This window comes from Conger conger, chromosome 6 (assembly GCF_963514075.1).
Source record: "Conger conger chromosome 6, fConCon1.1, whole genome shotgun sequence".
Taxonomy (NCBI): domain Eukaryota; kingdom Metazoa; phylum Chordata; class Actinopteri; order Anguilliformes; family Congridae; genus Conger; species Conger conger.
This window is the reverse complement of record NC_083765.1, coordinates 19,255,755-19,269,552: the sequence shown is the minus strand read 5'-3', so window position 1 is coordinate 19,269,552 and position 13,798 is coordinate 19,255,755. Positions and strand designations below refer to the sequence as shown.

Genomic DNA, 13,798 nt, shown 5'->3' with positions numbered 1-13,798 from the left:
CTGGAGGCACGCGAGCGATGAGCAGCTGACCGAGATGCCCACCCTGAACTTAGTCTCCGCTGAGTCTGGATCAGTGTCATTATTACATTATTATTGACAAGACCTGCAATACGGATAAAGCCAGATTTCTCCCTCCTGAATAACCCTTCTTCCCTGAGTTTATTCCCTTTTATTTCTGGTACTCTGGTGTTTTGTGGGACTCTGGTCCTGCCATGCGGGGAAATGTGGGGGTGCTGTTTCTCGCCTGCTGTTGGGGGGTGAGCTCCGTCGAGCCTCAGGAAGCAGCCAAACAGTCCCAGCTTGGAAGTCTGGATTTCGGTTTCGTTCCCTCTGGAGTTTATGAGACGCTCGCCTACTATGAACCGGGAGCGATCGGGATTCTGTTCCACATGGTGCACGCGTTCCTGTACGTGGTGCAGCCAAACCCCTTCCCCAAAGGTGAGTGAAAGTAACCAGTTCATTTCCTTTGCTAATTGGTTGATTGGTTACCTGACATCTTACCATGTAATTTATAACAATAATTTGGTATAGCAATTTCCCATAGTAATTCCAAATGTGCAAAGACACCAGAACAGGTGCATCTCCATGAGACTGTTTGCAGAAATAAATTGATGGACTGTAACATGCTTAAAAAGACCTGGGACTCCAGGGAAAGTTGTACACTCATGTTACAATGGCAAACTGAGGGTTTAGTCCTATTTTTTAAGGAGATTAAATGAGCTGTAGTATGAGTATAAAGCTACATGGTCTACTGTAGTAATATAGTGGTAATATTGATATTGAATATGACATACAGTAGTAGTTCATTTGAAGCAAGGCTGTATTTCCTGTGTGCTGGTAGTGTGTTCCCCATACTGAGGTCATGATAGCTGGCAAAGTCCAATAGGATTGGCTTTAAGTCCTTACCATTTTCGGTCTTCGTAATCAATTAGAAAATCTTGTGATTAGGCGTGGCTTTCTGAGTCACTCGCTTAATTAGGTAATCCTGTAATCTGGAGGCCATATGCTGCCATGTGTGTGTTCACAGTCAGATGTAGTGTCTCAGGGTTAGAAAAACTGGGCTTTTTTACATTTTGAATTATGAATGCTAAGCATTACATAACCAAAGGGAACTGGATACATATTTAATCAAACACTCCATAAGCATGGCTTCAGTTTCCGCTGAATAATGCAATTTGGATTTGAAGATTTGTGATATTATACCGACCAGTAGAGCACACATTTTAGTGTAGTGCACATGTTATTAAGGATTTTATATATTATGGTTCTTGGAAACTATTCCTCCAAGATCTGTATTTGTATCACATGGTCCTTTGCTGAGTACACTGATCCCCGGTCACTGTACTGTGGCAATATTGCTCCTCATTTGTTACCCAGTGAGCAGGATGGCTGTGTAGCTCCATCTAAACCTGCTCAGTGTTTATATTACACATTATGAGAACAATACCCTGGTTTTACTACATAGCACCTCAGATTTCAGACTAACACACACTTCATATCCTAGAAGCCACCAGTTGATGAACAGAGTAAGAGGATTGAAATATGGACCCAGCTGTTCGGACAGGCTGACTGAGCAGAGCAGGGCTGCAGGCTGGCCTAGCCGTATGGTGTTAGACTAGCAGCTGTAGAATTGCTGGTTCAAGCCCCCAGTCAACATAAATCTGCATCGGGTCCCTAAATAAAGAAAAGAACCTTGCCGTTGAGCCCTTGAGCAAGGCCCTTAACCCAAAAGCTGCTCCAGGGGCTTTACCCCTGCTCTTTCCTTCTTGCCCCACTTGCTACTGTTCTCTCTGGCATTTCTCCCAGGGCATCCCTGCAATAGAGAACACATTCTCAATGGATCTCCCCTGGTTAAATACATGATTAAATAAAGCTTTGTTAGGATGAGCCAGGGAGCATGGAACCCCCCGCAGAATGAACCCTACCTCCCTGAGTGATTCTGTGGCCAATCATTGGACCTGGCTAAAACATCACTTTATACATCTGGAGTTCCTCATGCAGAGATCACTCATGTTATCCCTGTGTCTGTTAAATGCACTTTAGCTCAAAACCTCTCCCAGCTTACAGTGAGCACTGCTATAATATCAGCATGGCTGCTCTGTATAGCAGGAGACAGGGAAGAGCTGTTTAAATTATAAAATGGGAACAGTGATGAAGACAGAACTGACCTTCTGAATGAGATAAGTTTATTCATAAAATGTTGTCGGGATACCTTAATCTCAATAATTCTTTGGGATCCGTCTGAAAGCCTCCATCACAGCTGTGAAAGTCTCCATCAACATTAGCAACATTGGCTACATTAGCTCAGGAGGTAAAAGTGGAGCTAGAATGCGTTGCTGGGGAGAGGGATGCCTGGAATACCCGGCTTTGCCTACTGCCACCGCGACCCGACTCCGGATAAGCGGGTGATGATGGATGGATGGATGGATGGTAAAAGTGGTTATCTGGCAGTCAGAGGGTTGCTGGTTTGATCCCCCACCCTAGGTGTGTTGAAGTGTCCCTGAGCAAGACACCTAACCCATTTACCAGCCATTTACCATTTAACCCCCAATTGCTCCTGATGTGCTGGTTTGTGCCTTGCATGGCAGCCAGTGAGTGAATGTGTGAATGGTTGAATGAGCAGCATCAATTGGAGCTTTGGATAAAAGTATAACTCTGCTAGGTTATTTTGTCAAACCTGCTTTCCAAGTACATGTTCATTGGGTAATGGCAAGACAGATTAACAGTTTATTAGAAATGCTTAAAGAGAAATATAAACCTGCCCTCAGCCACACTCTTCCCTAGGTGTACGGTTCCTGCTTTGCCCACCGCATGACAAAGTTCCTGTTTCTTGCCATTTCCTGCAGGACTCAATGGCAGTGCTACAGAGCAATGGCAAACAACAAAAACAACAGGAACAAAACAATAACATCAGCAATAAAGACAACAGCACGTGCATAAATGCAGTCCGTTTACCATTTACTATCACGGCACTGAAAGTCTCCATCATGGCTCACCCTCTTGTGCAGATTACAGGATTAGGTGATTTTACCCAGCATGCACTGCATGTGTCATTGTTTCTCTGGTGGCCAGGTGCTGTGCCCAATCAGAAAATGTGCAGAATTTTTCACTTGTCTCAGCCTTGTAATTTAGGATTCTGCTAAAAAGAAAGAAAAAAAAAGCTTTTTAATTTAAGATGCTTTGTTGAATGTTCACAGTTTTACTGGCTCTGTAAAGCATTGAGCACTGTTGTAAATGTTCAATCTTTTCATTTTGTATTCTTATATTCTATAATGTTCCATTATATTCTGTGGATTATATAAAAAATATTTTTTTGAAAAACAATAGCTACATGGCTACAATGGCTAAAACACACCTGAATTCAGTTGGACTATGATTATGAGCTGTAGGTATCTCAGTTTTCTGTTCTGATGTGACATGATGGAGACTTACAAGCCTTTTGGATAGGGATCTTTAGCATATCCTGTATTATTATACTGTAATACATAAGGAACAGTGTGGTCACATGAGAGAAGTAAGAATGTACCGTTCTCTACAGCGGTACAGCTGTAATGTTGTATCACAGTAGGAAATTAAGTGAGAATAGTTCCATAAGTTTGCAAGCTACTAAACTAAAATGAAGGCTTATCCACCAGTGCTCTAGTTCAATTCCAAAACAAATTCTTTGTCTAGCTGCATAATAACCCTCATGTTTTCATCTTTTAGCTGTTCTCATGTTGTAGCTGTATAAAATCAGGGATATCAGTCTAGTATCCCCTTTCAGCACATTCTATGAAACTGAGGAAGACAATGATACTTTTCACCACATCTTTAGGACTGAAGAAGACTCTGGAGGTGTTGGGGGTGTCCCTTTCCCCTGGTCAGGGGCAGCGGGAAGTTTAGGGTATTAAGCAGACCCCCTGCTGGGGTACAGGGTGATACAGTGGGGCAGGTTACTGCCCAAAGGAAGGAGCTCTGTAAGCTGATTATTCACGTGCTGCTGGGACAGTGATCCAGCCTGAAATAGCCTCTGAGACTATAGAGGAGCAGGCCATCATAGAGTGGCCCATCACTGGAGCCTGGGCCAGAGCTGATCCTTCTTCTCTCTCTGTCAGTATTCATCCCTCCATCATATTCACCCTGCTTTTATATATCTCAGAAAGTTTGCTGGGCTTATGGTCAGGATGAACGACGTTGCTCTGCATGTGTTGGGTGCCTGTCTTCTGTGCCTGTGTTGGCTGCCTGTGTTGGGTGCGGTGTGTTCAGTGTTTAGTGTCCAGGCTGTAGGGCTCTGGACCCTGTGGTGTAGCTTTAGGTCTCCTGGTGTGGGGGGTCCCACTAGAGAGTTTTATGTCTTATCTAATTTTGCGGTTTTTCCAGCATTCAGGCCCGGTTTTGTGCAAATTTATTTTGGATTTCCACTGTAAAGAATCTTTATGATAGTGACTTTGTGAAAAGTGCTTTATACACAAGATTGATTTGAATTGAAGTGAATTAAACAGAGAGCTTTGGTTGGATAATGTATTTTTTTACAGGGATTATTTGGTATATCTAACCTGGCGCTTAATTTAGGGGTTATTTCACCTTCTTAAGCCCCGCCCACTCTAGCGACCTCAGTCAAAACATTCCTTCAAGATGGTGCTAACCATACCATTTAGCCAACTACCGCAAAAAGGAATAGATTGTTGCTGATGGTTAGATTCCATTTCTTCAAGCTGACAGGAACCTGTTTGAACTCATTTGGGCCCCCGGTCAAAAAGTCCTTTGATAATGACAACACACATTTCAATAGTGAATAAAATGAATGAGCAGGAGGAAATGCAAAGTGAACAAAGTAACATTATGGTAGTAACATCAGCTACCCACTGAACATTTTTGTCAGTGAAATGCCGTCTTGGTTTTCAGGTGAAAGCGCAGCTACTTGGTTGAAAAGTGAAAACCTTGGATGACTTGGATGGAGCTAGCTTGGCTATATCCTGGAAATTATATATTGGGGTTATTGCTATTGGAATATAAATTTGTCTGTGCATGTCAAAACGGCTCGCAAGCTAGATTCCTCAAGATTCTGTCTTTTGATCACTGAACAACTCTACTGGTAAGAGCATCTCTTGAAAATTAGTCTTTACCATTAATTAATTGTGTACCTTTATAAAGTTTCTGATGCCACTCTTGAATCTAACGTTAGCCAGCTTTGTTTCCATTATTAGTTCACCACTATAGCTACTTCATTGTCACTTGTCAGACAAGTCTTGCAAAAGCAAACCAGTCGCTAGTTCCAGATGTCACTTTTAGACTTCTAGTTAGTCTCCCGTTAACTGGCTGAGTAGCTAACGTGAGCTTATATAGGCTTAGATATATTGTAGTCTACACAATCAAATAAGCTAATGTTGTCAAGCGGCAGACATTAAATGACTGGCATTAAAACTTCCACACGATCGGGGTATCTTGTGTCACTATTGCTAAGTCCTCCAGGAACATCTTTTTGTTCACAAAGAAGCTGTGATTGGACCTTCAAAAACAAAGGGGTGGGGCTTAGGATTGGTCAATTATACTTAATATCAAGTATAATTACATTGTTATAGTTTTGGGATTTATTACTGTTTATTTCTTTTTCATGAAGGGGGCGGCATAGCTCAGGTGGTAAGAGCAGTTGTGTCGAAGTGTCCCTGAACAAGACACCTAACCCCCAAATGCTCCTGACGAGCTGGTCGGTGCCTTGTATGGCAGCCAATCGTCATTGGTGTGTGAGTGTGTGTATGAATCGGTGAATGAGAAGCATCAATTGTACAGCGCTTTGGATAAGGGCGCTATATAAATGCCAACCATTTACCATTCATGAAGGCTTTTTCACATTCCAATCATGTACACTCACTGAGCACTTTATTAGGTAGACTTGTACATCAGCTTGTTAATGCAAATATTTAGTCAGCCAATCGTGGCAGCAGCTAAATGCATAAAAGCGTGCAGATATGGTCAAGAGGTTCAGCTGTTTGTTTCAGACCAAATATCAGAATGGAGAAGAAAAGTGATATAAGTGACTTTGACAATGGAATGATTGTTGGGAATACTGCTGATCTCATTTTCATGCACAACAATCTCTAGAGTTTTCAGAGAATTGTGCAAAAAACAAAAAACATCCAGTGAGCAGCAGTTCTGCGGGCAAAAATGACTTGTTACTGAGAGATGTCAGTAGAGAAGGGCCGGACTGGTAAAACTGACAGGAAGATTACAGTAATGCAAATGACCATGCATTACAACAGTGGTATACAGAAGAGCATCTCTGAACACATAATGCCTCAAACCTCTTAAGTGGATTGGCTACAGCAGCAGAAGAAAAAAAAAGTAAAAAAAAAACACATTTATATCACAGAACAGTGATGTTGATCAATGTGTATTGACCCTGTCAAATAAAGAAATACATAAATATGAATAAATAAATAAACCCCAATAATGCCTTAAGATATTGGTGCTGATTCACTGAATTTAAAAAAGGCTCTACTGTTCACAAACAGACTGATATTTTTAGCCTATAATATATTCTTAACTTCTTCAGCAACATCAGTTCATGTATTTGAGAAAATATTTTATTTAGTACGGTGTAGTACATTTTATGTAATATTGTTCTGTGCATTTGTGAGCCTGAGGCTTGCTCCCCAGGTTGCACTGGTTTAAAGGCAAAGATTGTCGCTCTGTTTATATATAGTGTAATGCAGTGTAACACTCCTCTCTGTTTCGACATACTGTAATGCTGGATAACTGTAACAGCAGTCCATGTGCGAACACGTTGTCTTTACATCATGTAGGGAATTATGTTTATGTAGCTGTGTAGCAGGCGTGACAGGAGCTTTGTGGGGGAAAAGTAGGACAGAGATGCCGCTCTTTGGGCACTAATCTCTCTGTGACTCAAACACACATGTTGACAGACACCCACAGGTACTGTCTGAGCCCCAGGAACAGCCTGTCAGATCACTGTGTCCCATAATCCCACCCCCAAAATAAGATCAGTGAATCACTACTTTTACAGCTACAGAAAGTTCTATATTCTACAAGTAACCTGGAACTGTGGTTTGGCACCATCTGCCATTGGTGTTTTTTATGTGACTCTGGACGCCATTGTAGTAATTTGTGTTGTACAGATATCCTGTGTTCTGATTCATGCGTGCATTTATGTACAGAACCTGAACAGTGTATTATTTATGCATTTTTGTAACGTTCTGGATGTAGTCAGCCATATTAATAACCTGGCGTTAGACATACAGTCATCCATATTAATGAGTATATTAATATATCAATGATATATCATATTAATGAGTAATGTATGAAAGAGGACAGCATCCAGACTTGGGGATGCGATTTTGGAGCTTGTTCAGTGCGTTATTCCGCCATGATAGAGAGGCGAGTCGGTCAATGCTGGATTAGGGAGTGTGTGGGAACACTCCTCTCTCCTGGAATCAGCGGCTCCAGGGGACAAGCCGATTGGCTGAGGCAGACGGCAGAGCTGTGAGGGCATTGGCTGAGGCAGATGGCAGCGCTGTCAGTGGTATTGTCGAACACTCTGTAACCGTGGTGTTGCTGTCGTGTTGTTTGTACAGGAGCACTAATGGCAGGTGTGCTGTGTAATCCCATTACCACCGTAATCTCCATCACAAACATGACCGCGTGTGACATGTTCAAAACATCATGCCATCCTGACGTCCATCACATAAACAGATTGTACACACACACAGCATGCACCCATTATACACACAGTATACACCCACTATACATACAGCATACACATAGCATTCACACATTATACACACACTGCTTATGCACATTATACACACAACATCCACACATTATACACATACCGCATACACACATTATACACACAGCATCCATGCATTATACACACAGCATCCACACATTATACACACAACATCCACACATTATACACACATTGCTTATGCACATTATACACACAACATCCACACATTATACACACAGCATCCACACATTATACACACAACATCCACGCATTATACACACAGCATACATGTTATACACACACAGCATACACACGTTATACACACCGTATACACACTGCATACAAGCATTCAAACGCATCATTCACACGTTATACTCACACAGCATCCCCACATTATATACACAGAGCATACACACACTATGCACACAGTTTGCACACATTATATACACACTCATCATACACACACTGATACTGACACATCATGTCAGTGAGCCTTTTTCAATGATAGGAAGGGTCTTGTAACATTGTTTTAATCCAAAATCTTACCTATTGTACCTTTAATAATAGCACAGACACTTTTACTTGTGTCCTGACTGTTTTAGTTATGTGCCTGTCTCTTTTTAAACTAATAGCCAGGCTCATATTTACACAACAGAGAATGAATTTTAATAAAAACAAATTACCATACAGAGGTAAGGGTTTGAGATTATTTTGGGGAGTAGTGCTAGAGCGCTCTGTGTGGTAGAAATGGTATCTATTTATTCTGGTTTACATATGGTGCTGCAGGCAGTACCAATGCAGTGATGTCTTTTGGTGAGATATGAATCTACTTTAAGATTGCACTGTTTACAGTGTTCATGGTAGTGTCTGTGTTTCATAACCGCCTGTAGCGTTGTGGTTAAGGTACATGACTGGAACCCGCAAGGTCGGCGGTTTGATCCCTGGTGTAGCCACAATAAGATCCGCACAGCTGTTGGGCCCTTGAGCAGGGCCTGCATTGTTCCAGGGAAGGATTGTCTCCTGCTTAGTCAAATCAACTGTCGCTCTGGATGAGAGTGTCAGCCAAATGTCTTTAATGTAATTAATTAATGTAATGTAATAACGTAACGACTGTTTCTTTTCCCGTAATTTCAGATCTCATCGTTAAAGTGGCTCAGCAGAGCATGGGAGAGCTCCAGACTGAATATAAGAAGGTATCTGTGTGTGTGTGCAGGAGTGTGTATGTGTGAGCGTTGGTGTGTCTGAGTGAGCATGTGAGTGTGGGTGTGTGTGTGACTGACTGACAGACTGACTGAGCGTCTGACATATGCAGTTATTGGCGGATGCTTCATAGCTTTGTTGTTGAGATGTGAAGTATAAATCCGTCACGGGCTGCTCTTTATTGTTCTGATTAGACGGTCTGTGCATCAGTGTGTGTGTGTGTGTGTGTGTGTGTGAGAGAGAGTGTGTGTGTGCATCTGCATGTGGGATGAATGGCAGCTTCTTGTTTGCAGTGGATCCCCGGATCAACCCTGGAAGAACTTATTTGTTCATTCAATAGCAGAAAGATCTCATATTTGACTCAAGATTATTAAAATACATTTTCATGTTAGTCTTTTGCCATGTAGTAGATGGATAACTGCAGTAAAGTAGGTCTAAGCTGGGCACTGTAAAATGCTCAGTGTAGTTGGTTTGTTCTGAGTCTTGATATTTGTTGTCAAGTTGTTTGTTTTATGCTAGTTTGAGTCGCAATGTTTCTTTTGTACTGATTTTGAGTCTTGGTGTTTGTTTTGTGCTATTTTGAGTCTTGGTGTTGGTTTTTTTGCAATTTTGAGTCTTGGTGTTGGTTTTTTGCAAGTTTGAGTCCTGGTGTTTATTTGTGTTTTATTGAGTCCTGGTGTTGGGGTTCTGTTGGGTTTGCTGTCGATTTGGCTCTCTCTCTCCCTCTCTCTCTCTCTCTCACGGTTGCTGTTGCTCTGTTTTCTTCACGCTGCTGCTGCTTCTGTCTGCCTCCTGTCCGTCTGCTTTGGCTGCGCAGCCAGAGAATGTAGTTCTGACACTTCAGGTAAAGACCCCCCCAAACTTACACTGTGTGTGCAGCAGCCTAGTGTGTGTTTGTGTGTGTGTGTTTGCGTAATAGCTGTGTTATCTCTTACAGGCAGTGCATTATGAGGTGGGGGGTTGTGGTATGTGTGTGTAATGGTTGTCTCTCTGTTTCAGGCGGCGTATTATGATGTGGGTTTGTGGTGTGTGTATGTGTAATGGTTGTCTCTCTGTTTCAGGCGGCGTATTATGATGTCGGTTTCTGGTGTGTGTATGTGTAATGGTTGTCTCTCTGTTTCAGGCAGTGTATTATGAGGTGGGGTTTGTGGTGTGTGTATGTGTGATGGTTGTCTCTCTGTTTCAGGCAGTGTATTACGAGGTGGGGTTTGTGGTGTGTGTATGTGTAATGGTTGTCTCTCTGTTTCAGGCAGTGTATTACGAGGTGGGGTTTGTGGTGTGTGTATGTGTAATGGTTGTCTCTCTGTTTCAGGCAGTGTATTACGAGGTGGGGTTTGTGGTGTGTGTATGTGTAATGGTTGTCTCTGTTCCAGGCGGCGTATTACGAGGTGGGGATTGTGGTGTGTGTATGTGTAATGGTTGTCTCTCTGTTTCAGGCAGTGTATTATGATGTGGGTTTGTGGTGTGTGTATGTGTAATGGTTGTCTCTATTTCAGGCAGTGTATTACGAGGTGGGGTTTGTGGTGTGTGTATGTGTAATGGTTGTCTCTCTATTTCAGGCAGTGTATTATGAGGTGGGGTTTGTGGTGTGTGTATGTGTAATGGTTGTCTCTCTGTTTCAGGCAGTGTATTACGAGGTGGGGTTTGTGGTGTGTGTATGTGTAATGGTTGTCTCTCTGTTTCAGGCAGTGTATTACGAGGTGGGGTTTGTGGTGTGTGTATGTGTAATGGTTGTCTCTCTGTTTCAGGCAGTGTATTACGAGGTGGGGTTTGTGGTGTGTGTATGTGTAATGGTTGTCTCTGTTCCAGGCGGCGTATTACGAGGTGGGGATTGTGGTGTGTGTATGTGTAATGGTTGTCTCTCTGTTTCAGGCAGTGTATTATGATGTGGGCTTGTGGTGTGTGTATGTGTAATGGTTGTCTCTATTTCAGGCAGTGTATTACGAGGTGGGGTTTGTGGTGTGTGTATGTGTAATGGTTGTCTCTGTTTCAGGCGGCGTATTACGAGGTGGGGTTTGTGGTGTGTGTATGTGTAATGGTTGTCTTTGTTTCAGGCAGTGTATTATGATGTGGGTTTGTGGTGTGTGTATGTGTAATGGTTGTCTCTGTTCCAGGCGGCGTATTATGAGGTGGGGTTTGTGGTGTGTGCGGTCGCGGGGGCGCTGTTCGTGCTCCTCATGCCGCTCGTGGGGCTGTGCTTCTGCGTGTGCCGCTGCTGTGAGAACTGTGGGGGGGAGATGCACCAGCGCCAGCGCAAGAACGCAGACTGCCAGCGCGGCTTCTTCACCTCTCTCCTCATAGGCAGCTCCGTCTGCATCGCGTGAGTCCGCCGCCTTCAACACAGCCGATGAATACACCTACCTAATCAGCAGAGAAGCCAAATGTCCAAATACTTTTGGTCCCTTGATAGGGGGCATTCCCTGCATGGATCCCAATATAAAGGTGACAGTCTGCACTTTCACCTCATGTTCTTTGTTTCATTTAAAATCCAATGTGCTGGAGTTCAGAGCCCAAAGAACAGAAATTCTGCCACTGTCCAAATACTTACAGGCCTCACTGTAGCTGGCTAACACTGAAGTTCATCGGAGTGTAATGAAATGCAGCTGTGTTATAAGGGAAATGTGGGATGGCATTGTAAGCCAGTGTTAGTGAGAAACTAACAATGCGCAGAAACGTTTCCTCCTCACCCACCTCTAACACCCTGCCCCCACCCCTGCTCCACTGCTATTGGGGGGAAGGGGGAGCTAAAGTTCATTAGACTAATTCCTTGTGTGTGGTGGGAAATGTGATTAAAATAGCTACAGGGTCAAAGGTCATGCCATCACAGCTGGTCTGTGTGATCAGGGTGAGCTTTGTAGGGTCTTATTCCACACACCTCTCACGCGACAGCTGTCCTTTAAGGTTCAATAAACCCCAAAAGAAAAGGTGTGCCTGCTGACTGTAACCTGCTCGTAGTGCTCTCTGTAAGGTTGTGAGCAGCCTGGTCAGGCTCACAGTGCTGTAAGGTTATGAGCTGCCTGGTCAGGCTCACAGTGCTGTAAGGTTATGAGCAGCCTGGTCAGGCTCATTGTGCTGTAAGGTTATGAGCAGCCTGGTCAGGCTCTTAGTGCTGTACGGTTATGAGCAGCGTGGTCAGGCTCATAGTGCTGTAAGGTTATGAGCAGCCTGGTCAGGCTCATAGTGCTGTAAGGTTATGAGCAGCCTGGTCAGACTCACAGTGCTATAAGGTTATGAGCAGCCTGGTCAGGCTCACAGTGCTGTAAGGTTATGAGCAGCCTGGTCAGGCTCTTAGTGCTGTACGGTTATGAGCAGCCTGGTCAGGCTCATAGTGCTGTAAGGTTATGAGCAGTCTGGTCAAACTCACAGTGCTGTAAGGTTATGAGCAGCCTTGTCAGCCTCATAGTGCTGTAAAGTTATGAGCAGCCTGGTCAGGCTCATAGTGCTGTAAGGTTATGAGCAGTCTGGTCAGACTCGCAGTGCTGTAAGGTTATGAGCAGCCTTGTCAGGCTCACAGTGCTGTAAGGTTATGAGCAGCCTGGTCAGGCTCATAGTGCTGTAAGGTTATGAGCAGCCTGGTCAGGCTCTTAGTGCTGTAAGGTTATGAGCAGCCTGGTCAGGCTCATAGTGCTGTAAGGTTATGAGCAGTCTGTTCAAACTCACAGTGCTGTACGGTTATGAGCAGACTTGTCAGGCTCATTGTGCTGTAAGGTTATGAGCAGCCTGGTCAGGCTCATAGTGCTGTAAAGTTATGAGCAGCCTGGTCAGGCTCATAGTGCTGTAAGGTTATGAGCAGTCTGGTCAGACTCACAGTGCTGTAAGGTTATGAGCAGCCTTGTCAGGCTCATAGTGCTGTAAGGTTATGAGCAGCCTTGTCAGGCTCATAGTGCTGTAAGGTTATGAGCAGCCTGGTTAGGCTCACAGTGCTGTAGGCCTGCAGTAAGATGGCAGATGTTCCTCTTGCAGAGCTGGCGTTCTCTGTGCTTATGCTGCCAACCAGAACCTCACCAACCAGCTGAAGGGCACCAGGAAGCTAGTCAACACCAACATCAAAGACCTGAAGGCCTTCGCCAATGAGACGCCAGCGGTGAGTGTAGTTGCTTTGTGCTGGGCCATTTAGACATGAGTTATACTCACTGTGTACAGTGGCATAGTCACATTCTCTCAATCTGCTACCATAACATTTCTGTGTGTGTCGGTGAGTGTGCATGCAGTATGTATGTGTGTGTGTGTGTGTGCAGTATGTATGTGTGTGTGTGTGCGTACATGAATGTGCTGTGTGTGTGAAGGAGTTGTGCTGACCTAAACTTAATAAATGTAAAGATACCTCTATCCTTTAGTCTCATATCTGTCACTAAGCGCATGTATTTTGGCTGATGACAGTCCGTTTGTGTTTCAGCAAATCGACTACCTTACTGCTCAGTATAACACGGCTAAGAACAAAGTCCTGTACGACCTGGACAGTAAGTGCAGCAGAAACAGCTCATCATGGACTCACTCAGTCACATATTCATAATTCAATATGATGTCAGAGAGGTGTGATCTGTCATGTCGATTGATCAGCGGATCGTCTGCAGAGGAGAGCCTCAGCTTTCGTTAACATTTCATCCTTTGTTCATGCCATGAGTGTAAAGTGATCAGCGTTCTACCCACACATTCATTCCCACATTTCTCCTCTCAGATATTCACCAGCTGCTTGGAGCGAAGATTCAGGCTCAGCTTGGAATAGAAGTGCTTCCTGCTCTTGATGCAGCCCTGAGTATGGCTTCAGGTACCTGGGTGATCTAATTCAGTACTGAGTGACCCGACTTAGGACGGAGTGACCCAACTTAGTACGGAGTGACCCAACTTAGTACGGAGTGACCCAACTTAGTA

At 43.8% G+C, this 13,798-nt stretch overlaps 1 protein-coding gene across 1 annotated transcript in view; it reads left to right on the top strand.

The window, feature by feature from the left end:
* The first annotated feature begins 212 nt into the window (after positions 1-212).
* LOC133131499 (prominin-1-A-like) overlaps positions 213-13,798 on the top strand; it is a 27,445-nt gene continuing 13,859 nt past the window's right edge. The window contains exons 1-7 of the mRNA XM_061246882.1: positions 213-438; positions 8,861-8,919; positions 9,744-9,770; positions 11,041-11,246; positions 12,890-13,010; positions 13,323-13,386; positions 13,605-13,694. Of these exons, the coding sequence (XP_061102866.1) occupies positions 213-438; positions 8,861-8,919; positions 9,744-9,770; positions 11,041-11,246; positions 12,890-13,010; positions 13,323-13,386; positions 13,605-13,694 (793 nt within the window). The remainder of the gene's footprint in view (positions 439-8,860; positions 8,920-9,743; positions 9,771-11,040; positions 11,247-12,889; positions 13,011-13,322; positions 13,387-13,604; positions 13,695-13,798) is intronic.